This window comes from Hyaena hyaena, unplaced genomic scaffold (genome assembly GCF_003009895.1).
Source record: "Hyaena hyaena isolate Hyena2069 unplaced genomic scaffold, ASM300989v1 scaffold_347, whole genome shotgun sequence".
NCBI lineage: Eukaryota > Metazoa > Chordata > Mammalia > Carnivora > Hyaenidae > Hyaena > Hyaena hyaena.
In genome coordinates, this window is record NW_024080979.1 from 292,776 (window position 1) to 320,686 (window position 27,911).

The 27,911-nt window shown below is 37.4% G+C and overlaps 1 protein-coding gene across 2 annotated transcripts in view; it reads left to right on the forward strand.

The window, feature by feature from the left end:
* The window catches only part of NAMPT (nicotinamide phosphoribosyltransferase), a 38,359-nt gene extending 20,975 nt beyond the window's left edge, over positions 1-17,384 (forward strand). For both annotated transcript variants that reach the window (XM_039249784.1, XM_039249783.1), the window contains 7 exons: positions 1,577-1,735; positions 2,311-2,447; positions 7,323-7,548; positions 8,334-8,453; positions 10,848-10,988; positions 12,126-12,260; positions 14,466-17,384. In XM_039249784.1, coding sequence (XP_039105715.1) covers positions 1,577-1,735; positions 2,311-2,447; positions 7,323-7,548; positions 8,334-8,453; positions 10,848-10,988; positions 12,126-12,260; positions 14,466-14,576 — 1,029 coding nt within the window. In that variant the 3' untranslated portion in view covers positions 14,577-17,384. The remainder of the gene's footprint in view (positions 1-1,576; positions 1,736-2,310; positions 2,448-7,322; positions 7,549-8,333; positions 8,454-10,847; positions 10,989-12,125; positions 12,261-14,465) is intronic.
* Positions 17,385-27,911: the final 10,527 nt, after the last annotated feature.

Below are 27,911 nucleotides of genomic sequence, written 5' to 3' on the forward strand. Positions count from 1 at the left end.
GAGACAGCATGAGCAGAGGAGGGTCAGAGAGAGAGGGAGACACAGAGTCTGAAACAGGCTCCAGACTCTGAGCTAGCATTCAGCACAGAGCCCAACGCGGGGCTCGAACCCACGAACTGTGAGATCATGACCTGAGCCAAAGTCGGATGCTTAACCGACTGAGCCGCCCAGGTACCCCAAAAAACATTTTAAATAATAGTACTAAATAGTATTCCTTCCAATAACCTCTCCTAGTGTATGTTCAAAGTTATTAATAATATTCTTTTATTGTTATTCACCATACACTGAATTTTAAAACCCACTAAAATTATTGAATTGTTATAGCAGTATCAATATTGGTGCTAGAAGAAATCGTAAGTCTCAAATCAGATTTCAAAACCTGTTTATGGTTTTTTTTTTTTTTTTTTTTTTTTTTTTTTTTTTNGCAGTCAGCACAGAGCCCGACGCGGGGCTCGAACCCACGAACCGCGAGATCATGACCTAAGCGAAAGTCGGACGCTTAACCGACTAAGCCACCCAGGCGCCCCCAAAACCTGTTTAAAAGAGCCTAAAGATTTTGCAAAGGTGTCTCAGACTTACAAAGGGGCTGAGGAATGAACATATTGAGCTAAACTTAACCATCTCTTCCAACCAGAAAGCAAAACAAAACCTTTTTGCTGTTAAAAAGAATTGTAAAAAAGGCAGTGATCCCACACTTTTACAGCACATGCAGAAATGTTTTATGTGACTTTCTTAAAATGACTTGCTAAAAGCCAAGGACATAAAGCGTAACTCAGTTAATAGAATTCTCTAGTGCTAATAAGCAAAAGTATATCTGAAATAACCTACCAGTACTCATAATAATAGATCTAAGGAAAAATTAGGTCCAAGACTACAAAGAGGAGTAAATGAACAACTACTTTAGATCCATACTATTCAAAGTGCATTCCTATGCTGGTGCGTAAACTATTTGAAGCAGCTACACATTAAATACAGAAATTGAAGATAGCCAAACTTATTTAGAAACTTTTATGGTGGGGCATTTGGGTGACTCGGTTGGGCATCCAGATACTGATTGTGTCTCAGGTCACGATCTCATAATTCATGGGTTATAGGCCTGCGCCGGGCTCTGAACTGACAGTACAGTCTGTTTGGGATTCTGTCTCCCTCTCTCCCTGCGCCTTCCTGACTCGCGCTTTCTCTCTCTCAAAAATAAACTTTAAAAAACTTAAACTTTTATGGTAATTGCCTCAACATCCAAGTATGAATGTATTTTATTAAAAAAATGGTCTTTCACCTCAGATAGTCTTTCTAAATATTTGCTTCATTGGCACTTTGAATAGAGACTAGGTAATTTGATGTTCTCTACTATTAAGGTCCTGCTGTACTTATCCTTGGTGTTGCTGATTTGAGAACTGAGCTATGCACTATATCTGGAATGCACATGGTAGGCATCCTGCGATACAGCTGAAATGTCTAACTAGTATTTGTAGTAGTTTGGAGGTCCAGGACATATCTCCAGAGAAAGCAGGGATTTTCCTCAGAAATAACTCTGTATTTTATGTTCTAATATTTGTGATTAATTTTATCACTACAGACTATTCTTGTTCAATCCTGGTATCCAATCACAGTGGCCACAAATTCTAGAGAGCAGAAGAAAATATTGGCCAAATATTTGCTGGAAACATCTGGTAACTTAGATGGTCTGGAGTATAAGTTACATGATTTTGGCTATAGAGGAGTTTCTTCCCAAGAGGTATGGAAGCACAAAGTGCACTTCATTTAATAAAATGTGGTTTGTTGTTTAGATTACCATTATAAATTTGGGTGAAATTATTGATACTGATCTTGGTTCTGAGTGGGCTACATTTTGAAATTCCAGGGATTCAGTCAATAAATATATAAAGTACCTACTATGTGTTAGCTTTTGTTCAGAGTACCTGGAATAAAGCTTTCAACAAATGTCCCTATCCTTTCTATATTAGATGGATGATGGACAGACAGACAGGCATAAATGTTATATATTGTAATAAATATAGCAGATGTCAGATAATGCTACAGAGAAGCACAAGGCGCAGAGTAAAGGGAAAACAGGCTGGTGGGAAATGGGGAAGTAGGTCATTACTTGGTAGGTCTCTTTGAGGAGATAACAGTAGACTTCTTAAATATTTAGGAAAAACTGGATCTTTGCCGTAAGAAACTATTATGTCTGATAATAAATATCTCTAAGAATATCTGAAGACAGATCTTCCTTTGACGGAGGTGCTGCTTTATACCTCAAAGTATGGGTCTTTTTCTTTTTTGGATTTTGGTTTATGGTTTATTTTCCAGACTGCTGGCATAGGAGCGTCTGCTCATTTGGTTAACTTCAAAGGAACAGATACCGTAGCAGGAATTGCTTTTGTTAAAAAATATTATGGAACGAAAGATCCTGTTCCAGGCTATTCTGTTCCAGCAGCAGAACACAGGTAATATTCTGTCTTCATCAACCTATTATCTAAACATTTGTCATTTGTTTTCTGAAATGATTTTTTTTTTCACTCTTGTATTGGTAATTCCGTGATGTTTGGCTTAATTTCAGAGCCAAGTACTATAGTAAATCCTCATCAGTTTAAGCCGTTCAAATTCAGCATTTATACTATGTATAAGAATTAGTATCAGGGAGGTAGAGAACTTTGAACTATCCTCAGAAAACAATTTAAGAGCTTTCTTTCAACTCTTACATTCCCATGTAAGTTTTGTTTTAAGGACTTCTTCAACTGCTCTATTGCCATATGCAGATAAGTTTCATGTGTTAAATCTAGAAGCACACACTGTAAAACTTGGTTCACTTTTTCCCTTTTCCTGCTTTTCTACATGACCTTATGTAACCTTGGCCTGGAAGCTGTCACTTAGACCCAGTGCCCTCAATTGTAGAAGTGCTTGTAAGGCCTTTTGAGGAAAGGACGTGAGTTCAGATTCTTCTAAGGCTTTCTTACGTGATGTTACTAAGTTAAACGAGGGGCTACAGCTGCCCAGCTCCTAGTGGTAACTTTGTCAGAAAGCAGTGAAGTGTTTACAGTGTACGACAAGCCTGATTTCTGGTTCTCAATGGCAAAAATTATTTACAGTAATGACTTTGGGAAAGTTTATTAAGTTCTGCTCATACTTGGATATTGCAGGGTGCTAAAACCAGCAGTGAGTTTTAAAATAAAGCTGAGCTTTTATCCAAGGCAATCTACTAGATGCTAAAAGGGATAGGAAGATACAAAAAACTAGCCCTGTAGTCAGTATAAAAATTCTACAAACACTCTTGTTGATTAAGTACTTTTAAGGGGTTAAAATGCTCTAGTGGTGCAAGGGAAGGAAAGGAAAGATGTCATCTCCCTGGCGGGATCAAGAAAGTTTTACAGAGACAGTATGTGAAATCTTCATTTCTCGAAAGAATGGTCAAATTTAATGGCAGACATGAGTGAGCAGTCATTCTGAGTAAATCTTTACTGCATGCCTACCACGTGTCCAACATTGTCCTGAAAGAGCAAGAATGGAAGAGGAGAGTGAATGTGCTTAGAGAGTAAAGGCTGAAACAAATTTTGTAGGGAACATGGGCTAGACTCAGAAGACAGGTTAACCTGCAAAGGCCCTTAAATTCATTTTGACATTGAATGTTAACTATGTCCACAGCATACAAAGTTATTCTGATTCCTTTTTCAGATGGGACTGGGTATCGAAGTTTTGAGCATAAGCAGCTTTGTCATCAGAAAAATATTTTAGGAAGGTTGCTCTGATAGCAGGATATCCTATGAATTGACAAAAAGAGAAGCAAGAAATTAGGAGGCTGAAAAGGAAGCTGTTCCAACAATTTGGAGAGATGAACAAGGTTCAGAACTAAGTGGCTCAGTGAATGGAAAGAAGTGGCTAAACACGGGCAATGGCTTAGGAAGTGAAATTGCTAGAACTTGATGATTCAGATTGGGGCTGGCGAAGGGTAGATTCTGCTAACATTTATGAGCCTTGCTGTATCAGTAGGGCCTTGTAAGCATTCTCACAGTCGAGACCCATCAGAGTCAAACACAAGGATGTTGTCAACTGATAGAGGTTCTACAGTTACAGTATTTTTATTTTGGACTTAAGTAACATCCCTATATTAGGCTCTTACTGATGGTTTTGTTTCACAACAGCAACATCATGAGTATGAATCTGAGAATAAAGGTATCTTTAGGGTTTTGATGTTAAAATGGTGAAATCCATTTTAAAGTCTCGTAGTATTTAGTACATTTGTAAAATTGACTCAGTATATAAAATATTTCAAATGTTCTTAAATAGAAGTCTTCTAAACAATACGTGATATAGTGAAAAGAGCTTTGAACTGAAAGTTGGGAAACCGGAGTGACCTAGTGACCTTACTTACAGCCGACATTCTGGGTAGCTTTGGTCAAGTCACTTACCTCTCTCCCTCAGTTCCTCCGTCCAACCAGACAAGAGGAGGAGCTAAAATTTTGCCTCCAACATCAGAAGGTCATTAAGGATAAATGAGCTGACATCTAAAATAATTTAGCACCTGGGTAGCTCAGTGATTGAGCAGTTGAGTGTCCTCCTCTTGATTTAGGCTCATGGTAGTGGGATTAAACCTGGCATCAGACTCTGTGCTGAAAAATGCGGAGCCTGCTCATGATTCCCTCTCCTTCTTCCCATTCTCCCCCCTCCCAGCCCTTCCCACACACTCTCTCTAAGAGAACTCTGAAGTTTAGAGCATTGCTATTATTGTTATATTTTCTTAAGGAATGTATGAATCTGGACTTAGAAATATGCCACTATCATTGTTTTAACACAACTTTTAACGTTTTCTTCCCAGTGTACTACCAGTTCACATAGTCCGATTCTATTCATATAGTGGTTTTCATATTCCTGATTTTCTTATTCTGAGATTGTGCAAAGCAAAGCCAAGGTTTCTTGTAGCCAGCAATAACACATGTAAATAAAAACCCACTGGACCCAAAGATGTGGGGAAAGCTTGGTTGACCAAAAAATTTGAGAGACATTAGACTATTTAATGTGGAACCCAGTTCAAAATTGTACATTACGTGGTTAAGAAAATGCTTACATTTTGTGGTTAATGTGAGCTTATGTAAAACTGCTTTGTTAAACTATATAAGTAAAATAAAAATCAATAGAAATTGAGGAAAAAAAATAAGAAATATGCTATTATGTAACCTTTCCCTCAAACTTTGGAAAGGTATCGATTTGATGCTGGAAATTGGAATAATAGCATTAGGAGAAATCACTGAACAAATATTTATGAACCTAATATACCAATAGTATCATAAGAAGAACAGGTGTTATGATTGGATTATGTAAAGGGTGCTGCAGGAAATGTCTCCAGGATGATGATGTAATAAAGGTAATCATCTCTCTACCTAACAAGTAGATGTGGAGTCCAGGAGACAACCTGGACTAAGGGACAGATTTTGGAAACCTTTACCATGAGGGGATTTTTTAAAAGCTTTGAGTATTTTTCACACAGGGAGTTGTATAGAGGAAAGCAAGTGCATAGGACAGAGCCTGTGATTAGACTGAAGGAGAACATGATCTCTGAGGGAAACTGTAAAGGAACCAGAGAAATAGGGGGGAAAAAAATCAAAATGGGGGAGAAGGTCACTGAAGTCATGGGAAAGGAAAGTTCAAGTGCCAAAGAGTAAACAAGTAAGATAAAGGCTAAAAATGAACAATAAACTTTGCTAGACAATACAAATAGCAGAGTTAGATGACTGTACATGTGCATTGCTGGTAACACAGAACTGCGTAGGCAACGAGCTCTACTTGTAGGAGGTCATTGTTACATTACAAAGCTCTCTGGTGTCGGTATTCTTTGAGCTTAATTCTCTCCATCCTTATTAAAAGGACAGTAGTAGTTCTTGGTATGAAGACGGGGCTTTTCTTCACATCTGAATTTTCCCTTTAGGCTGCAGATGTTGGCACGAAATAGGGAGCTGGCATCATAACTACTGGCAGCCTCTGGAGTTGTTGAGAAGAGTGTTCACTATAAAATGAGTTTTATGTAAATAGACTGTCTCTCCGTTTCAGATAAGAGTAGTCTCTGGGCTGTGGACTCTCTATAACTCTGAAGTGTATGTGCTCTGTTATCGACAGTGTATCATTGGCAGCAAGGGAAAATAGGGGAGGAAATAACAAAATGACAGTTTCAAACATAAATTAGTATGACTCTTCAAACAGCTCTGAGATAAACTTATACCTACATGGGGTTATATAATAAATGAATGGGCTCTGTTTCCATTACTTAGGAACATGGATGGGGTAGAGGTGAAGACTAGAAAATTAGGGAGAAGGAAAAATTGCTGGACATGAGGCATTGGTAACAGTTTTTCAAATTCATTATTAAATTCTGTTTAAGAATTTTAAAAATGGTTTATATTAGTTAACCAAGAAGTACTTGTTACCAATTATTAATCTGTTCAATAAGAACCATTATTGAGGACATTGTGAAAATTAATGTAACAGTTTTTGCCTAATAGAAACTCTCACATCTTATTTCCCATCATAATTATGTTTTGTTCAAACTAAGTATTAAAATTCTTTCATTCCCTGGGCATATATTAATTAATAGTGGGTACTTTATAGATGAAATAAATGACTGCCTGTTACTGGCCATTTGAAGATATACCAGATAAAGAGTTGGTGGGCCGCATGTAGGTATGGCATAGTATAAATAATTGCTTAAGTAGTTCCCTTTAGGTATAAGTTTTAAAAATAAAAAAAGGTCAGTGTATGTCCCTGTAATTATTGGTGTATGGTTTTGAAAACTCACAGAAGGGAGCAAGTCCTTGCATTGCCTAGCAAAATAATGGGAGTATGTGTTCATTCATTTTCACATCTTGGTATAGTGTACAAAAGTGCATTCAGCAGCTGCTTGTTTTGGTCAACTGATTTTACTGTATTTCTTTAAGTAAACTCTACATCCAACCTGAGGCTCAAATTCACAACCCTGAGATCAAGAGTTGCATGCTTCCAACTGTGCCAGCCAGGCACCCCCTAGTTAACTGTTTTTAAACGAGTAGGTTCAGGAATACCCCAAAAAAAAAAAAAAAAGAAAGAAAGAAAAAAGTTGGTTGAATATAACTTGAGTTAAAATAACTATGAGGCGGGAATAAGATTCCTTATAGTCTTAAACATCCGCCAAGGGGTGGTTTGGCTCAAATAGTCAGTGAACCTTTTTACATGCATTCAGTAAACTCACTCACTCACCTTTGTAGTATTGATGGTGTAAGTATATAGTACATCAGATACGATTTTGGAATAGATAATGTGTCTGCCTAGTAAATCTCTGTTTTCATTTTGTTTTCTAGTACCATAACAGCTTGGGGGAAAGACCGTGAAAAAGATGCTTTTGAACATATAGTAACACAGTTTTCGTCAGTGCCTGTATCTGTGGTCAGCGATAGCTATGACATTTACAATGCATGTGAAAAAATATGGGGTGAAGATCTAAGACATTTAATACTGTCAAGAAGTACAGAGGCACCACTCATAATCAGACCTGATTCTGGAAATCCTCTGGACACTGTATTAAAGGTAAATTTTAATAACTTGATTATTAAAATGCCTGTGGACCAGCTATATCGATACCACTGTCATTTCATTTATGCACATGGCATTTCTGGACCAGGCCCCTTATTTTAGAGTTGCAGCCCAAGGAGAGTAATAAATTTGTCCAAGGCCACACATTAATAACAGATAAAGGATAACCCACATTTCTGGGTTATTTATATACTGTCGAATAGATAATGTTGAACAGATATTTTCTGCTTATCTTGAAAATTAATAACATTAATCTTGTGATTTGGTTACTAAGTTTGTGGTTTTTCTTTACTACAAGTCATTGCTATACCTTGAAGTTTTTAGTGCAAAAGAAATATGTGGAAGGTGATGTGGAATAAAAAGAATTCAAAAATACTTTTCAGGTAGTGATTATTTAGAGATTCTAAAGCTCAGTATAGCATTGTTGGTTTTTATTTGGTTTTAGTGTGCAGGACTTGGTTTGCCTTCTTCAAAAATCATTAATAGGAACAAATTCTTTGGCGTCTATTACTAGAAAAATACTGTGTTAGTTGCTTAAGTTATGTCATAATCTCTGTGAAAACTCCATGGTAAATATTACTATCTCTCGAGATGCAGGGCTCAATCTCATGAACCATGAGATCATGACCTGAACAGAAACCAAGAGTTGGGACTGAGGCACTCAGGTGCCCCAGCAAAGTCTTTTTTTTTTTTTTTTTTTTTTTTTTTTAACTTTGAAAGGTTTTACACTTTTTTTCAGTTTTAGTTATTTTGTGTTGTATGGGTATTTTCTCCTACAGGTTTTGGATATTCTGGGTAAGAAGTTCCCTATTACTGAGAACTCAAAGGGCTACAAGTTGCTACCACCTTATCTCAGAATTATTCAAGGGGATGGAGTAGATATTAATACTCTACAAGAGGTATGTGTTTTATATTAAAATTGCAATAAGACAACCTTAAATTATAGCTCCTTAACGGTTTGATAAATAGGACATTAATGATTTAAGTATAGTTGTGATTCTTTTCACAAATATTAATGATAGTATATGTCTTTCCTGTTAATTAAAGTTTATAAATGCAGTTGACCCTTGAATAATACAGGGGTTAGGGTCACGGGCACCCCTGTACCCCACACAGTCAAAAATCCATGTATAACTTTTGACTCTACCAAAACTTAACTCCTGGTAGCCTGCCATTGACCAGAAGCCTTACCAATATCATCAACAGTCGATTAACACATATATATGTATTATATACTGTATTCCTAGTAAGCTACATAAAAGAAATATTTGTTTTACATAATCATATATCTTTCATTAGAAAAATATTAGATAAAATACATTTACAGTACTATATTGTATTTATCGAAAAAAATCAGTGTATAAATGGACTAGTGCAGTTCAAACCCATGTTTCAATAGTCAGCTATAATAACCACTTTCTGTTCTCATTGGGCATCCTTGAGGATGAGCCTAAAGAAACGTCACCATAAAACAAAGTGCCAAAGAACATTTCCTTGTATATAAAACAACTGATTTTTGACACTGCTTAAGTAGGTGTGTTTTATTGGAATGGAGCTGCACGTAGTCTGACAATTTATTATAAAACTCGAATGGTATTGTGTGCTTTCTTACAGAATTTATCACCTCTTCTAAGTAAGCATTAACTGTCCTCACTATTATTGCTAGATTTAGCCAAACAGTGTTATATTATCTTTAAAACTTTTGGCCTCCTTTTTTCCCCAAATAAGCTTTTAAACAGCTATAATTTCCTTTTAACAAATACCTAAAATAGTCCATAAAAATTAAGGCTGTCATTTGATATAACATAGATTATCTACTATTGTAAAGCCACTGATATTTTAACATCTATCAGTCTCCGATGGTATCCACTTTTATAACACAAGTTATCAAAGGATTTTTCTGTTTGCAAGAATTTGGTGTGGTGAGAAAAGGGCAGTATCCAAACTGTAGTTTGTGTTCCAGGAGAGACCTATAAAACAGGAACTATTGCATATAACAGTGTTTCTGTGGTGATGCCCATGTAGAGTTCCAGAAGCTGCCTTACCTAAGAAAAGTGGAAACTCCCCAAACTCCTCTAAGTTATTTGGTGTTGGGACATCAGGGGCTTTCCTGTGAAAAGGTAGGCAGGCATAAAGTCTGCAATGAGGAGGAAGACCTAAGTATAGAAATCTCAGCGGGCATTTTTTAAATTGCTGTTGTCCTTACTTAATGTAAAGGTTTCTTACCTTGATATTGGTTAAGAACTGTTGCCCTTACCTACATTTTAGCTGGTTTAGCAGGTGCCCTCATCAGCATTTCACCCCCTTTCAGATGGAAACGTCACGGGCAGGGGCCTGTGCCATTTTCAGAAAACCCATTAGCTTTTCCCATGCTCAGACCTGGCATTCAGCTCTCTGAAAGTCAGTTGGCTCAGTCAGGTATTTGAACTTCTCTTTAAAAACCAAAGTTTCCTTTGTTTTTTTTTGTTTGTTTGTTTGTTTGTTTTTTAAATAAATGCTGAGAATGTAGGTGTATTTTTTTTAAGTTGAGAATCAGCTTAAAATAACTTTTTTTTTTTTTTTAACTTTACAAACAAGAGGTTAAATATTGAGACAGGTACAGGTACTCTATTCATCCCTGACCAAGGTTTCACCGGTGCCAGTTTGTCTTAATGCAGATGCACTTGTGTGTTGGTTTATGTAAAGGGTAATACCTGCTTTCTTTGTCCTGGAGAGGGCTCAACATAAGTTTTCCGAAGCAGGGGAATGAGCTGTACAGTTTTGCTTTGTACATAGATGCCTTAATTTTGATACAATAAAAAATATAACTTCAAACTTTTCTCATTGGTAACCTCACTCTTGAACTTGGCTGTTCATCGTCCGTCTTCCCTGTCATGAAGTTGACCGTATAACCCTGCTCTGGGGTTTTTGTGTACCAGAATGAATCCACTTATTTCAGTAAAGAGGCACAAATCTCTTTTGGGTTAGACACAAGACCTTAACTGTCTTATTACCAGTTACTTCTCATTCCCTCATTTCCTTCATTCCCCCAACCACAGCCACAGTGACAACACCACAAATTCAGGAGCTTTGAATGAAATCCTCCTGCACTTAGACCTCAGCCTGGCCTTTTTGAGGTGGGTAGGTCTTTTAAAAGAGAAAATCTGGAATATAGCTCTACAGACCTTACTCTTACTTCACTGTGTGTGGTGTTATAAAATGGCTCCAGGATGTTTTATTTTATTCATCAATATGATCCAGGGGAAATAATCTCCTCCTTCTTTCAAATTACTTAGTGTTTTTTGATCTTCTAGATTGTAGAAGGCATGAAGCAAAAAAAATGGAGTATTGAAAACATTGCCTTCGGGTCTGGTGGAGCTTTGCTACAGAAGTTAACAAGAGATCTCTTGAATTGTTCCTTCAAGTGTAGCTACGTTGTAACCAATGGCCTTGGGGTATGTCCTTCAATTTTTACTCTTGTGTTAGCACATTCTTTATGTGTCAGGCAGAATGCAGTTACTGAATGCAGAAGTCAAAGGATATGGTACTAAACTAGTAATATATTGCCAGGTACCACTGACCTTGACTCAAAGCAAGGAAAGAAAAGAGACATTAGGTTAAAAAAAAAATGTGACTTGGAGAAAGGAAAAAGAAGATGATTATTTGAGAAGTAATGCAGGCCAGTCATTTCCACTGGTTCAGTATTATACTTTTGAGTTAAAAAGTTGTCCATTTTGAGGGGGAATGTCAGCTGACCCAGCCACCATATATTACATAAGCAAGTGTGTGAGCACTGTCAATGTTTTCAGAAGGTGGAGCATGGGGTGGGAGTTGTGATCCCAGAATCCCGTTAGAATAGCCTTAGAACGGGACCCCAAGCTGCCTGTTTCAGGTGGCCCAAAAACAAGGGTCTTCATAGGCTCTTGAGATTCTGTGGATCCAAAGGTGGGCGTGGGGGATACTAAGATTCCTCAGAACACCTGGGTTCTGGGTTGGTTCCTTGCTTTCCTCACCTGTCTTTGGAAACTTCTGGGGTTGATTCAACTGCTTCTCTAGGATATCTAGATTCTATTATGTTGGCCTCTTACCTTTCTGATGTTTAAACCTGTTCTCCTCAGGTTCTCCAGATCTTCTTTGCTTTTCACAGTAATAAGGCATAAAGTAAAAAGTAACAAAAGGAAAAGTTATAAAGTATGGAATGGAAGCCTTTACCTTAGTAAAAAAAATCTTAGTTCCCTTGCCATAGTTTTGTTTTGTTTTTTTCCCCCAATAGCTAGCATGTGCTACACTAGAATGAGTTGAAAGGCAGTTCAAAATATAAAAGAAGATCCCTTAAGGGTCACATGTTAATTTCAAAGACTCCCTACAACTGGAATGTTAGAAAGGATATTCAAGACTTCAATTTTGTTCATACCTTTTTTCCCAACAGAAGACTCTGCCCTTCAACACAGGCTAGACTTACGTTTCTAAAGCCCGATGTGGATTTGTTTAATTATACCTATAAAGTATCTTAGATTTATATATAAATTAATGTATAAACTTTCTAATGGGAGTAACATTCCTGATTAGTCTTTTATTTCTTTTTCTTCCAGATTAATGTCTTCAAGGACCCTGTTGCTGATCCCAACAAAAGATCGAAAAAGGGCCGATTATCTCTACATAGGACACCAGCTGGGAATTTTGTTACACTTGAAGAAGGAAAGGGAGACCTTGAAGAATATGGTCATGTATGTTATTTGTGCTGATTTTCCAACTTACAAAAGTGGGTTCTTATGTTGCAAATTTAAAGTATCTCCAGAACAATTTTTTTCTTGAAGAACAAAGTATTTTTGCTGTAAAATGTGTGCAGTTGTTTACCTAGCCTACAGAACAAGATGAAAACCAAGAGGGGGCTAGACCATAAATAAGACTGTGCATACAATGGGTGAAAACTATTGATATTCATAAAAAGAGTAAAAAAGAGTAAGAGTTCTTCCACACAGTGAGCAGCAGGGTGGTGACTGATGAACTTCAACAGGCTTGTGTGTATCTATTGCAGTGAATCATTTCTAAAAAGGAACAGCTAAGAATACTTAAAGGAAACTATTTGATAGTTAAAACTGATAATTTCAATAAAGGAAGGGCTGTCCAAATTCTAAGGTGTTGAAAGATAATCCCTTTTTTTTTTTTTTTTATATTTTTATTTATTTCTAGGAGAGAGAGAGAGAGAGACAGCGTGAGCACGGGAGGGTCAGAGAGAGAGGGAGACATAGACTCAGAAACAGGCTCCAGGCTCTGAGCCGGCAGTCAGCACAGAGCCCGACGCGGGGCTCGAACCCACGAACCGCGAGATCATGACCTAAGCGAAAGTCGGACGCTTAACCGACTAAGCCACCCAGGCGCCCCAAGATAATCCCATTTTTTAAAAACTTAACAGAATCCAGTTGAGATGGTTTTGTCTTGTCTCATGTGATTCTCACAGCAATTCTGGGCTACAAATGCAAATTATGTTACCTTAGTATAAGATGTGAAAACATCACGACTGGACTCTGATTACATAATAATAATTGGTAAAATCTACGTTTAACTAAGTTTTCAGATTCAAGTAACCACACTGGAAAAGTTTATAGTGTACTTAAGTAGCCCATATGAACTAATGCTCTTTAACATAAAAAATACACTTATATTTTGTAAACTCAGAAGCTACAAAATTTAAGCCACTGGATTGAAAAAACTCATTTTTGGAAGAAAACTACTACAAAAATAAAACACTAATTTATCACTGTAAGTTCTTTATACAATATCAGATATTCTATATATATTTATATATATCTAAGTATTCTTTATGGTATATTTGATATTAAGGTTTTGAGCTAGAACTAAACATTTTTCTGTCTTTAATGAAAAATAAGTTCCTAAACAAATTTTCTGGTAGAGCCTGTGTTCAGGTAATTGAGTAGCTTTCAGTGAACTATTGTAGCTACTGAGAGTTTGCCAAATTAATGAATCCAGATGGACTAAAGTCACTGTAGACATAGTCCTAACTATGACTTTAAAATGGCATTGATTTCAAGAGTATGTAAATGACACCCTAGAACATTTGAGGCAGTAATCAGTTATAATCTAGACATTTTAAGAATAGGAACCACCATTCCTTGATGATATTTAACTTTATGAAAGAAAAGGTTATGCATCTCAATCTTGGTGGAAAACTTAGGCACCACAGATTATATCTGTGGATTTTGCAGAGAGAAACTAAGGGCACATAATTCCTCAGGAAGACCACAGACTCAAAAGGGAATTGAGGTTTAATTCTCAATTGACTATTTTTACCCTTGCATAGATCAAATGGATTACGTGTATTAGTAACTTCTGGAATATACACTGAGTTTTTAAATCGATCACTGTACATCAAGAAATCCATACTTATTTTTGTTTCTGGTTTGGTTTCTTGGATTTTAGGGGTTTTGTTTGTTTAAGTCACAAACTTGGTGACTAGGAAATTTATTAAATTCCAGGGTTGTTAAGTTTAATCAGTGTTGAGTCTGTTGTCTAGGAACAAGGGAAGGTCTGGCAGGCTTTCTTTGCTCACCATTGGTCATAGTTATCAGCAACAGCCATGATTCTTCTGGGCAACCGACCAGTAAGCATCTTCCACGTGGAAAAATAAAAAGAAGGATCAGCTAGCATTTTCTTGTTTTCTGGAAATCTCAAGGAAAACTTCTAAGAATGTAAATGCTTTTTATAAAAACTAAATATCTGTACATAGCTATTTTAGATAGTGCCATGCTCTCTGCCTGCTCCACCAATGATGTGTATAAAATTACTTCCTAATTTGAACGCCATCAAATGTCTTTGTATTTGACAAGTCAGTTCAACTCCTCTAGGCCTTACTTATTTTGCTTGATCGTCTAATATAACTGTTACATTTTAATCTTGTTATATTTGTGCAGGATCTTCTCCATACTGTCTTCAAGAATGGGAAGGTGACAAAAAGCTATTCATTTGATGAAATCAGAAAAAATGCAGAGCTGAATATCGAACTGGAAGTAGCGCCTCATTAGGCTTTATGACTGGGTATGCGTGCTCGCCTGCGTGTGTGTGTACACGTGCGTGCACGCCCGTGTGCACCTGCGTGTGAGTATGTAATCATGTTTATTGTACAGATATGGGGGATTTCTTTGTGTTTTATGATACATTACAGCCAAATTATTTGTTGGTTTATGGACATACTGCCCTTTCATTTTTTTTTTTTTCCAGTGTTTAGGTGATCTCAAATTAGGAAATGTACTTAACCATGTAAAAGATTAATGATAAGTAAGCTTTTTAGGGCCCTTTGCCAAGAGATAGTAATTCAATCTGGTATTGATCTTTTCACAAATAACCGAACCCAGAAACTTTTATATATAACTGAAGATCACATAAAACAGATTTGCATAAAATTATCATTGATTGCTTTATGTTTATATTTAACTTGTATTTTTGTACAAACAAGATTGTGTAAGATATATTTAAAGTTTCAGTGATTTAACAGTCTTTCCAACTTTTCATGATTTTTATGAGCACAGACTTTCAAGAAAATACTTGAAAATAAATTACATTGCCTTTGTCCATTAATCAGCAAATAAAACATGGCCTTAACAGAGTTGTTTGTGTTATTGTACAATTTGGAAATTATGTCAGGACATACCCTATAGAATTACTAACCACACTGCCCCTTGTAGAATATGTATTAATCATTCTACATTCAAGAAAACAATGGTCCTTACTGGAATGTCTAGGCACTGTACAGTGATTATACATGTTGGTCTTTGTATTGTACCAGTGAAATGCCAAATCTGAAGGCCTGTACTGCAATTTTATATGTCAGATATTGCCTGTGGCTCTAACATGCACCTCAAGATTTTAAGGAGATGTTTTTAGAGAGAATTTCTGCTTCCACTACAGAATATATACATAAATGTAAAATAGTAACAAAAGTGGAAGTGGTGTATTTTAAAGTAATTACACTTCTGAATTTATTTTTCCTATTCTATAGTTGATATGACTTAAATGAATTACTGGAATGGGTAGTGAGTGTACTTATTTTAAATATTTTGATTCTGTTATATTTTTCATTAAGTTTTTTAAAAATTAAATTGAATATTAAATTGTATGGACATCATTTATTAATTTTAAAATTATTCCCTCCATAAATAATAAGCAGGTTCTTAAATGAGGATAAATTAAAGCATGAGGACATATGTTTGAATAGAAAAGTCTTAACCAAAAATTATAAGTTGGCTACATGCAAAGCGTTCGACACCAAAATGTTCTAGAGTGATTAACTGCTAGATTCTGAGTCAGTTGTCACATCTGACTACAGACCAGGTTTGGTTTGGTTTCATTTTTTTAATGATTCTTTTTTATTTATGTCTGTTGTTCTAAGGCAGGAGGCCAGCTTCGGCCTACAGGCCACATTCAGACTGCTCTCTTTTTTGTGAATACCTATTGTCTCTAACTGCTTTCTCAGGACAGCACAGAAGTCAAGTAGTTACATAGTGACCACATGATCCACAAAGTCTGAACTATTTGTGGATTACCTGGCCCTCTGCAGAAAAAGTTTGTCGGCCCCTGGGGTCTAAGAAAAGAAGTGTGCCTTGAAGTTTTCAGAGAAATGTTGAGTTCCGGGGAAGGGAGAAAGCTATTTGATAAGGACTTTGTCTCTCTTTCATCTTTTCTTTTCTTATTTCAGCGTCTGATCTTGAAAGCTTTAACATGACATTAAATGTGAATTTTAAATATTGAAAAGCCATAAATCATCCATCCTAAACAGTTACATGAGAAGGTATTTATCATTAGAATAATCAAAGTAGAAGTCTTTAGAGGAGACATTTAATAAACATTAAAATGAACATGGTTTTTGCAGATGATTCTAAACAGTTGTTTAATGAGAACAATAAGCATTATTTATCAGGAGTTTTCATCCTGTAATTCCTCGTGGAAAATAATTTTAAGCTGAATCTTTTAAATGTATCTAAGTAAAAATTAGTAATATCAAGAAGAACACAGCCTTCTTCACAAAATGTGCTAGAGGTTAGAGAACCATATTTATTACCAAATAACAACTTTGATAAACCACCCTTAATTTTGGTTTTCCTTAAACATGGGAATTCTACAAATAGTATTCTTTGTATGCTGTGGCTTTCAGCAGTTTCAGAGTAGTTGGAGTTTTACTTCAAAAAAATCTACACTTGTACATGGCCGTAGATGGGAGAGGGGGTGGAATGATTGATTAATTCTTTTAGCCACTTAAAACTGATGAATCTGAAATTCTATCACTAAGCACATAGTATTTGGCCCTCCTCCATCCTTAGTAGGAAATAGTTAGCATAGTGCTCAAATAGAATTCCACTGTGTGTCACCTTTAAATCAGCCTAACTCTTCCAGACAAAAGCAAATGGCATGTATGGGTTTGCTTAGTCATTAGAGTTGCAGTTGACATCAGTTAATCCCTCCCAATTCATACTATCTTGAAGTAATTTGTATTTTAAATAGAAGATAGGAGTTCTGTGTTAAGACTCTTTATTTGTACCCTATACTTAAAGTCAAATGGTTTTAATCCCTTATTTCCTTTCTTGAAATAAATTGTTATGGAAAATATTTTATAACAAAATTGATCTTGGAAAACTAGAAAGAGAAAATGGCAAGGTAATTATTGTTCTGTTTGCCATAATTTAGAATTCAACACTTAAACAAGTATTTTGTAGTTTTACATTCCTTTTTAACCCATTTAGTGGAGAATGTCCAGCTTTTCTCCCAAGTTGTATGTTAATTCTAGTATGTATACAACATCAAAGATAAACATGTAATAAACATGGAAATAAAGTTTAGCTCTATTAGCGAAATGTTAAATTTGACTGTGTGCTTTAAATAATGGCCATTTCTAGACTTACCCTCTTTTAAATACTCCTCATACTTTCTGCCTTGTGCCACCATCTGAATGGCAGTGCCTCTAAGGACATTGGAGGGAGACCAGTTTTGGAGGAAAAGGGCAGAATTTCTAGGTTAAGATCTTTCATGAGATGCCATAGAGACATTTAGATGTGGATGTTAGGTAGTTGGATATACAGATTTGGAGACATAGGAAAGGGTACCTCTCTAGGGAGCCTATAAAATACAGCCTGGCAAACCACATGCAAAATAGCCTGTTTTTGTAAACAGTGTCTTGTTGGAATAAGCCACTCCCATTAGTCTAATACTAGTTTACGGCTGCCTTCACGCTACTGTGGCAGAGTTGAGAAGTTGCAACTGACAGACCTTCTAGCCTACAAAGCCTAATAATTTTACTTTCTGACCCTTTAAAGAAGAAAATGTGCCAACCTGCTGTAGAGTACAAGGAAAAGAACACTGAAGGAAAAACCAGAAGAACTTTTAAAAGTTAAGTGGCAGAAGGGAAGAATGCCCAGGATATTGACAAGTGGTAGCCAAAGAGATGAGAGGAAAACCAGGAAGAGTAAAGGAAGAAGAAGGGAGTTTTTCGGCACCGGACTGAATGCTGCTGGGAGACCAAGTAGAGTGAGGGATTAAAAGCATCGACTGGATTTAACCAGGAAAATAATAGCCAGTGGCTTGCAGACATTCCCTCCCCAGCAGCTGAGGCAGCACATGGCAGAAAGAAGCTATCTTACAAAACTTTGAATTTTGGATGTGAAAAGGAGGAGAGAATGAAGCAACAGTGGGTCTCCCTTTCCATTTTAGCTACTGCTTTCCCTTCTAAAAAGGACCTGGGGAAGAGGGAGAAGTTGGAGGTAGAGAGCCAAAAGGAATCAGTGATGGTTTTGGATTCTGTATGAGGTTGGAAGAAGATGCAGTCCAAAGCACTGGTGGAGAGACTGGGTGGATTTCACACGGGAAGGGGTGCTTCTATTCTAGAGAGAAGGAGAAGGAAATAGGTGCACATGCAGGCTTCGATTTCCTCTGTGAAGTCGGAGGCCAAAGGAGACTGGACTTCTGAAAAAGGAGGTTTTAAAATGGTTTTTGTGGAGAACAAAGTGACCAGATGTATAGTAGGACTACAGAACAGAATAGAGGACCCAACTATTTGGTTACTGAGAATTTAAAGTGAAAATTTGCCTATTGTGATTTTTATTTTTATTTTTTTGATTCCTCTCCATAGTAGCACCTTGATGCCTGGGTACGGACATAGAGGAAATGGAGATACTTGGTGTTTTGCCAGATGAGTTTGGTCAAAAGGGTGCTAATTGAATAACTGCTGAAAGAATGGTCCTAAGTGTCTAAACTGGATAGATAAGGACATGAGGACTACATGGAGCATTGGGAATATAGTAAGGAGCCTGATGGACAGTCTGATAACAGATCTGGGCTACTGGGAGTTGCTGGAACAAGCAGGTTTGGGAGGACAGGAAACACTAGTCTCAGACCAGGATGGGTGGGTTAGTGATCAAAGAGGGGCAGGTTCATGGTGGAGTGTGATCTTTCAGTGGCTAAATGAAACCAAACAAGAACAGGAAATCTGCAAGGACAGTTAGGTTGACTGGTGGACATTAAAATCCTCCAGCAGGCTGGCAGAAGTTGCAGTAGAGAGGAGAGCTGTATCAGGCCCCAGCATGTGCACTGAATGAAGAGAAGGGACCAGGAGGCCAGCAGGAGGCAGCAGCACTGAAAGGTGTGAGCCTCAGAGAGACTGGGCAGTGGAGACCACAGACTCAGGCTGGCCTGCAAGAGGAGGAAGTCTGTGTCCCAACAGGCATGGACAAGTACAAGCTGATGAAAAAGCATCTGTGCATTGCCAAAGGTTTGATGTCCTTTACCAGGTACTCACTATTTGTTGACTTAAAGAATGAAGGGAAGGAATAATCTAGATTTTAAAAAGTCTTGATTTTATTAGCTTGCTACAAACACCCCTTCCACAGACACAGGCCCAAGTGTTCAAGCCTTTTAGTACATTTTTGAATGTGTTTTGTTTTGAATGTTTTAAGATCTATTTATTATTTTTCAATTTAAAGAGCAGCCAAAGCATTCTGCAGCCAATTAAAATCAGGGATCTCTCATATATTCAGGTTCTTCTCACCTTGTTTTAAATTATTGTTCTGTTTTATTTGAAGTTTCTCTAACGGTTATCTGTTCCCTAGAGACAACTGCATCTTTATTTGGTTCACAGCTCTTCATTCTATAAAACATATTAACATATTTGGGTTATTCCAGCAAAGAGTAATATGTTCTTGAAAGGAATTTTAGAATCAAAATGCAAATTACCAACTTCACCAAAATTTTTTAGTTAACATAAAAGTGGGTCCTCGATGGTCAGGAATTTTGCCTGTATGCTGTCACATGGGTGACTGACCCTTCACTTTATTGGTACAAAGGACTCTTGGTGACCTAATTAGTATTCATAAGGGACGGGGGCTTTTACCACTTTTCAGGGCTTGTGCTGCTCTCTCGGGGGTAGTATAAGCTGCCAATTCACTTTTCTGCCAGTCTATAGCATAGTCGCTGCAGAAGAGTACAGTTTTGGTTTATAGTGATTTGTATTCATCCCAGAAAAAGCAGCATCATTCTTTGACAACAATATTTTATTTTATCCTGTAACTGGCTATTGAGCTGTTACTTCTTTGACTTAAAACTTAGGGAAGACGTAAGTTTTAATGAAGATGGATTAGCTATTGTGCTTATGAACAATCCTTATGAATGAACTGGCTACAAGTTTGATTCTGATGCAGTCTTCCTGAGTAGTCTGAAGATTTCTAAGCTTGGGGAAAAAACAACTCTTATCTTCAATCTCTCACTTTCTTTTCCTTCCTCCTCAGGAACAAACATGTTCTGTTTCATCCTTCTACGAAATGCAAATCAGTAACATTAGCTTTAGGCTTCCTTCCCTCCATTCAGATCCAGAGTTCTCAAGCAATGCACATTTACTGCCTCACTTGTCCCAGCCCCTTCTGATCCTCGTCCCTCATACACAGTGACCTCTTGATTGCCAAACTGAGTGTGTTTAGTTCTGATCTTATCAGAGGATCTCTTCTGTATTTGCCACTAATAATTCATTCCTTGAAACTACTCCTTTGTCCTCTTTTGTAATATGATGGCTCCCTTCTCTTTCCTGGGCTCTTATTCATGCATTTACCTTTTAAATGTCCTGTCCCAGGGGCACCTGGGTGGCTCAGTCGGTTAAGCGTCCAACTTCGGCTCAGGTCATTATCTCACAGTTCATGGGTTTGAGCCCCGTGTCAGGCTCTGCTGACAGCTAGCTCAGAGCCTGGAGCCTGTTTCAGATTCTGTGTCTCCCTCTCTCTCTGACCCACCCCTGCTCACACTGTCTCTCTCTCCCTCAGAAGTAACTGAAACATTAAAAAAAATTTTTTTAATGTCCTGTCCCATTTATCTCCACATTCATCTTGGCTGATCTCAGCCATTCAGCCATTCTCATGGTCTCAGCTATCACCTATTTACTAAAGCCTCCATGCATTGATACCTCTAGGCCAGAGCTCTGAATTTTTCTACCTATCTGTGATGCATTTCCACCCAGAGGTGGAATGCTCAAATACAGCAGGTCCAAACTTAGCATGTTCCTGAATATCTACCTAATTTGGGGGTTCAACCAACCTCCCAAGTGAGACTTCCCACTCCATTACCCCACGTGTGATCAGACTCATAGTCCTGTTGAGCTACTTACTAAATGTTTGGATCAGTCTTCCCTCTAACTCAGTTTAGACCTGCGAATCTCTTCCTGAAACAATACAAAAAATGTAACTAGTTTTCCTTTCCCACACCCTTTCCTTCCTAGTCTATTACCAGAGTATTTATAACAAAATCCAATAGCTTCAGTCCCCTGCTTAAAACATTTGTAACTCCCTCTAGCCTCCAGGATAATGCTCAGAATCCAGCCTACCCCACCAAACTCTCTTTGATCTGGCCCCTGCTACATAGCCTCATGTTTTGCTTTTCATTTTCTGTGCCAGCATCACTGACTTGCTCTACCTTACAAACATTCATGCACACATATTCACAATACGCAGTTTTCTTTGTCTCTCTGCCTTTACTCATGCTGACTCCTCAGCCAGGAATGCCTGCCTTTGGCTAACTCATTTTTGGTGATTAGCTAACGTGGTGATTTGCTAATGCCTCTATAAAGCATTCAACAACCCACTCATCTGCCACCCTCACTCCACATGCCCTTCCAGGCTCCACAGGTATTGAGTGTATATTTAAAATAGCACCTGGAATCCATGGGTCTATGTCCTATGGGGTAGGATGGTGTTTTATTCATTGCTACTTCCTGCAGTCAGCACACAGTAGACTTTCAAATGTTTACTGAATGTCATTAAGATAAACACTTTAAAAAAAAAAAAAGTTGATTTTGAGACAGAGCACAAGCTGGGGAGGGGCAGAGAGAGAGGGAGAGAAAGAATCCCAAGCAGGCTCTGTACTGACAGCATAGAGCCCAATTTGGGGCTTGAACTCACAAACCATGAGATCATGACCTGAGCTGAAATCAAGAGCCAGATGCTTGACTGAGCCCCAAAATAAACACTTTTTTTATAATGTCTACATATTGCTAATGCCCTAAACATTTCACTAAGCATTTAAAAAGTAGAACATTATTACTGGTTTTTTAAAGATGAATAACTTTCCAAGTATGATCACAGATTACTGTCTTTTCAAAAAATCATTACAGTACATTCATGAAATGAAATAAAGTATTTCATCATCCAGAGGTTGGATGATGTCATGGAGTAGGAGGACCCTAGGTACACCAGGTCCCATAGATACAAGTAGATAAGTATCAAATCATTATAAATACCCCCAAAATTGAGTTAAAGACTGGCAGAACAAACTCCACTACTAAAGGTGTAGAAGAAGCCATAATGAAGAAAGTAGGAAAGCAGGGAGACACGGTTTGGGAGGGAATCAGATCGTGGCTGCTGTGGTGGGGAGGAGCTGCAGTCGTGGAGAGAGGCTAGAGGCAGATTAACGCAGGGAAATGAATCCTCATAGCAGTTGGCTTTGAAAGTGAGAGAGCCAAGTTTCATGAGTTCTTGCAGTCAGGAGGGCATAAAGCCTGGAGTTTTAAAGGTCAGGAAGCGTGGCTGGTATAGAGCCCAAAGAGAGCCCGAGGGCAGGCAAAAAGCTCACAGAAATACAGTGAGGAAACATGAAGAGCACCTGAGGCACACAGTGGGGAGGTAATTCATCCCATAGCATGGCTCTGAGAGACTGGGTTCATGGAGACCCCCTTCTGGTAAGAAAGGAACTGCCATTTCCCTCTGCCACCCCTCAGCATAAGCACAGGGCAACCTGCAGGACCCCGTGCAGCACCCATAGTCTGTACCTGATATGATTATACCAAGCCTCCACACCCAGTGGAACCACCTTTCAAGTCCTGCCTGCCTCAGTCCCAGTGTGATGGGCTCCTTCCCCAGACTTACCCAAACCACTGTTCACACTGTGTCTACCAACTTGGGAATTTTGCAGGGTCTCAATTCTGGTGGTGGTGATAAGTCTTGTTCCACACACACACACACACACACACACACACACACACACACACCAAAGCATGCTTTGTTAAAGCATACCACGTTTGGGCCGCACAGCAGGAAGAGAGCTCTGCAGATGACTGCCCTGAAGAATGAAGTAGCCAGGACACAACAGCCAAGCACACAGCAGCACACACTGGATACACTTTCAGAAGTGCCAGGCCCTGGGGAACAGGGGACACCACACGGTACAGTACCACAGGACCACTTCTTCATGAGGCCATTATCCTCAAGAACAGGAGATGCAGTTGATATTCCTGACATACAGACACAGGCACAGAGACTAAGACAAAATGAGACAGAGAAACTTGTACCAGATGAAAGAATGGGACAAGGCCATATCATGCCTGATAGAGTTTTCTTTTTAATTTTTGAGAAACAGAGCGTATGTGGAAGAGGGGAAGAAAGGAAGACAGAAGATCTGAAGCAGGCTCAGCTGACAGCAGAGAGCCCAATGTGCGGCTCAAACTCACAAACCAGAGATCATGACCTGAAGATGGACACTTAACTGACTAAACCAGTAGGTGCCCCAATAGGGAATTTAAAAAAACTCATAAAAAAACTCACTGGACTTGAGAAAAGAGAGGAAGGAATTAGTGAAACTATTAACATAGAGGTAAGAAATAACACAGCAGAGATAAAGGGTTCAAAAAATGAACTCAGAAACACGTTTGATGGAATGAGAAGTAGGCTGGAAGAACATATATTAATGAGAAGAGTGATGGAAAGTGATCAAGCACAACAAAAAAGAATTATGAAAAATGGGAATAGATTTAGGGAACTCAGTGTCTCCATCAAACATAATATTCAAATTACTGGAGTCCCAGAAGAGAGAGAAAAGGGAGAAGAAAATTTATTTGAAGAAATAATAGCTGAAAACTAGAGGAAACATATCCAGGTATAGGAGACACAGAGGACCCCTCAACAAACCCCAGAAATCAACAAAAGCAGTTCCAAAGACCTACTGTAATTAAATTGGCAAAATGCAGTGATGAAAAATGTAAAAGCAAAATAAGACAGTGACTTACAAGGGAAACCCTGTAAGGTTATTAAGATACTTTTCAGCAGAAACTGATGAAGCAAAAATGGAGTGGTATGATATATTCTAAGTGCTAACTGGGAAAAATCTGCAGCCAAAAATATCAAGCAAGGCTATCATTCAGAATAGAAGGAAAGAGAGTTTCCTAGACAATGAAGACTAAAGGAATTGATGACCACTAAACCAGCCCTGCAGGAAATACTAAAGGGGACTCTGAGTGGAAAGGAGAAACTGATAGTGACAGTATAAAAGTAGGAAACACAAAAGCAGTTAAAATTATTTCTGTAAAACATCAAAGAACTCACAAAATAAAAGGGTGTAAAACATGAGAACATATACCTAAAATGTGGGGAGGAAAGAAGTAAAGAATGGATTCAAACGTAACCATCAACTTAATATAGACTTCTGTATGCCAGAGGTTATATACAAACCTAATGGTAACCATTAGGTAGCCATCAAAAACCACTCAAATATGAAACAAAGAGAAAGGAATCCAAATGTCATTAAAGAAAACCAGCAAACCATGAAAGACTAAAGATCAGAGAAAATCTTCTGAAACAACTACAAAAAATAGTAAAGTGATAATAAATACATATTAGTAACTCTTAGAATGTAAATGGACTAAACACTCCAATCAAAAGACATAGGGTGAGGGTGACAGAATGGATTAAAAAAAAAAAAAAGACCCATCTACATCTTGCCTACAAGAGACTCCTTTTAGACTTAAAGATGTGGAGATTGAAAATGAAGGAACAGAGAAACATCTATCATGCAAATGGATGTCATCAAAAGCTGGAGTAGCAATAATTATATCAGACAAATTAGACTTAAAGGGAACAATCCAACTAGAAGATATAAATACTTATGCCTCAACATAGGAGCACCCAAATACATAAAACAGGTAATAACAAACATAAAGGAACTAGCCAGTAATAATACAATAGTAGAAGAGGACTTTTAACACCCACCTACATAAATGGATAGATCATCTAAATAGAACAGAGCAATGAAACCAGGAGCTGGTTCTTTGAAAAGATCAACAAAAGTGATAAACCTCTATCAGATGCATCAAGAAGAGAGGAGAAATGACAACCAACATCACAGATATACAAATAATTATAAGAGTATTATGAAAAAGTATATGCCAACAAATTGGACAACTTAGAAGATAGAGGTAAATTCCTAGAAACCTACAAACTACAAAACTGAAACAGGAATAAATAGAAAATTTGCATAGAATGATAATGAGCAAAGAAATTAAATCAGTATTCCAAAAACCCCTAAAACAAAAATTCAGGACTGGATGGCTTTAAAGAGTAAATATCTATTCTCAAACTACTTCAAAAAATAGAAAAGGAAGGAAAACTTCCAAACTCATTCTATGAGGTCCCCATTACCCTGATACCAAAACCTGATAAAACACCAAAAAAAGAACTACAGGCCAATATCTTTAATAAACATAGGTGCAAAAATCCTCAACAAAATACTAGCAAAACTGAATCCAATAATACATTAAAAATATTCACCTTGATCAAGTGGGATTTATTCCTGGGTTATAACTGTGGTTGAATATTCACAAATCAATCAGTGTGATACATCACATCAATAATAGAAAGGATAAGAACCATATGATCATTTCAACAGATGCAGAAAAAGCATCTTAAAAAGTACAACATTCATTCATGATAAAAAAAAAAAGCCCTCAATAGGTTTAGAGGGAACATACTTTAACATAATAAAGGCCTTATATGAGAAACCCACAGTGAGGGGCGCCAGGGTGGCTCAGTCAGTTAAGCATCCAACTTTGGCTCAGGTCATGATCTCAGAGTTGGAGTTCGAGCCCCACATCAGGCTCTGTGCTGATAGCCTGGAGCCTGCAACCTGCTTTGGATTCTGTGTCTCCCTCTCTCAAAAATAAATAAACACTAAAGGAAAAAAAAGAAAGAAAGAAAAACCCACAGTAAACATCATACTCATTGGGGAAAAAGAGCTTTTGCCCTAAGGTCAGGAACAAGACAAAGATGTCCATTCTCACCACTTTCATTCCACACAGTCCTGGAAGTCCTAGCCACAGCAATCAAACAACTAAAGAAATAAAAGTCATCCAGATTGGTAGGGAAGAAGTAAAACTTTAACTATTTGCATGACATGATATATAGAAAACTCTAATGACTCTACCAAAGCCTACTAGAACTGATAAATTCAATAAAGTCACAGGATACAAAATCAAATACAAATCTTGTTACATCTCTATACACCAATAATGAAGCAACAGAAGGAAATTAAGAAGATAATCGCAATTACAATTGCACCAAAAATATTAAGATACTAGGAATAAAACTAACCAAAGATGTGAAAGAACTATACTCAGAAAATGACAAAATACTGATGAAAGAAACTGAAGACGACACAAAGAAATGGAAAGACATTCCATGCTCCTGGACTGGAAGAACAAATATTGTTAAAATGTCTGTACTACCCAAAGCTATCTACACATTTAATGCAATCCCTATCAAAATACCAACAACATTTTTCACAGAAGTAGAACAAACAATCCTCAAATTTGGATGAAACTACAAAAGACCCTGAATAGTCAAAGCAATCTTGAAAAAGAAAAGCAAAGCTTGAGGCACCCCAGTTCTCCACTTCAAGTTATATTACAAAGCTGTAGTGATCAAAACACTACGGGCACTGACATAAAAATAGACAAATAGATCAATAGAACAGAATAGAAAACTCAGAATATGTCTACAACTATTTGGTCAGTTAATGTTTGACAAAGCAGAAAAGAACATCCAATGGGAAAAGACAGTCTCTTCAACAAATGGTGTTGGGAAAACTGGACAACATACAAAAGAATGAACTGGACCGCTTTCTTACACCATACACAAAACTAAACTCAAAATGGGTTAAAAACCTACGTGTTAGACCTGAAACCATAAAAATCCTAGAAGAGAACATTGGCAGTAACTTCTTTTACATTGGCCCATGCATCTTTTTTCTAGATATGTCTCCTAAGGCAAGGGAAACAAAAGCAAAAATAAACTATTGGGACTACATCAAAATAAAAAGCGGAAGGAAACAATCAGCAAAACTAAAAGGCAACCTACAGAACTGAAGAAACTATTTGTAAACAACATATCTGATAAACGGTTAGTATCCAAAATATGTGAAGAACTTCTATAACTGAATGCCTACAAATCAAATAACCCAATTAAAAATAGGTAGAAAACATGAACAGACAGTTCTCCAAAGAAGACATACAGATGGCCAAAAGACATATGAAAATATGTTCACCATCACTTACCATCAGGGGAATGCAATCAAAACCACAATGAGATAATCACCTCACATCTGTCAGAATGGCTGAATCAACAACACAAGAAACAACAGGTGTTTGTGAGAATATAGAAATAAACACACACTACTGGTGAGAATGCAAACTGGTGCAGCCATTCTGTAAAAACAGTATGGAGAGATCCTCAAAAAGTAAAAATACAACTATCCTACAATCCAGCAATTGCACTGCCAAAGAATACAAGAGAACTAATTTAATGCGATACATACACCCCCATGTTTATTAATGCATTATTTATAATAGTCACAATATGGAAGCAGCCCATGTGTCCCATCTACTGATGAGAAGGTTTTGACTTCCATATTTTACCACATGGAATATTATTCAGCCATCAAAAAAATGAATTGTCATTTGTAATAATATGGATGGAGCTACGTAGTATAAATGCTAAGGAAAATAAGTCATTCAGAGAAACACAAATACCATATGATTTCAGTCATGTGTGGAATTTACAAAACAAATGAAC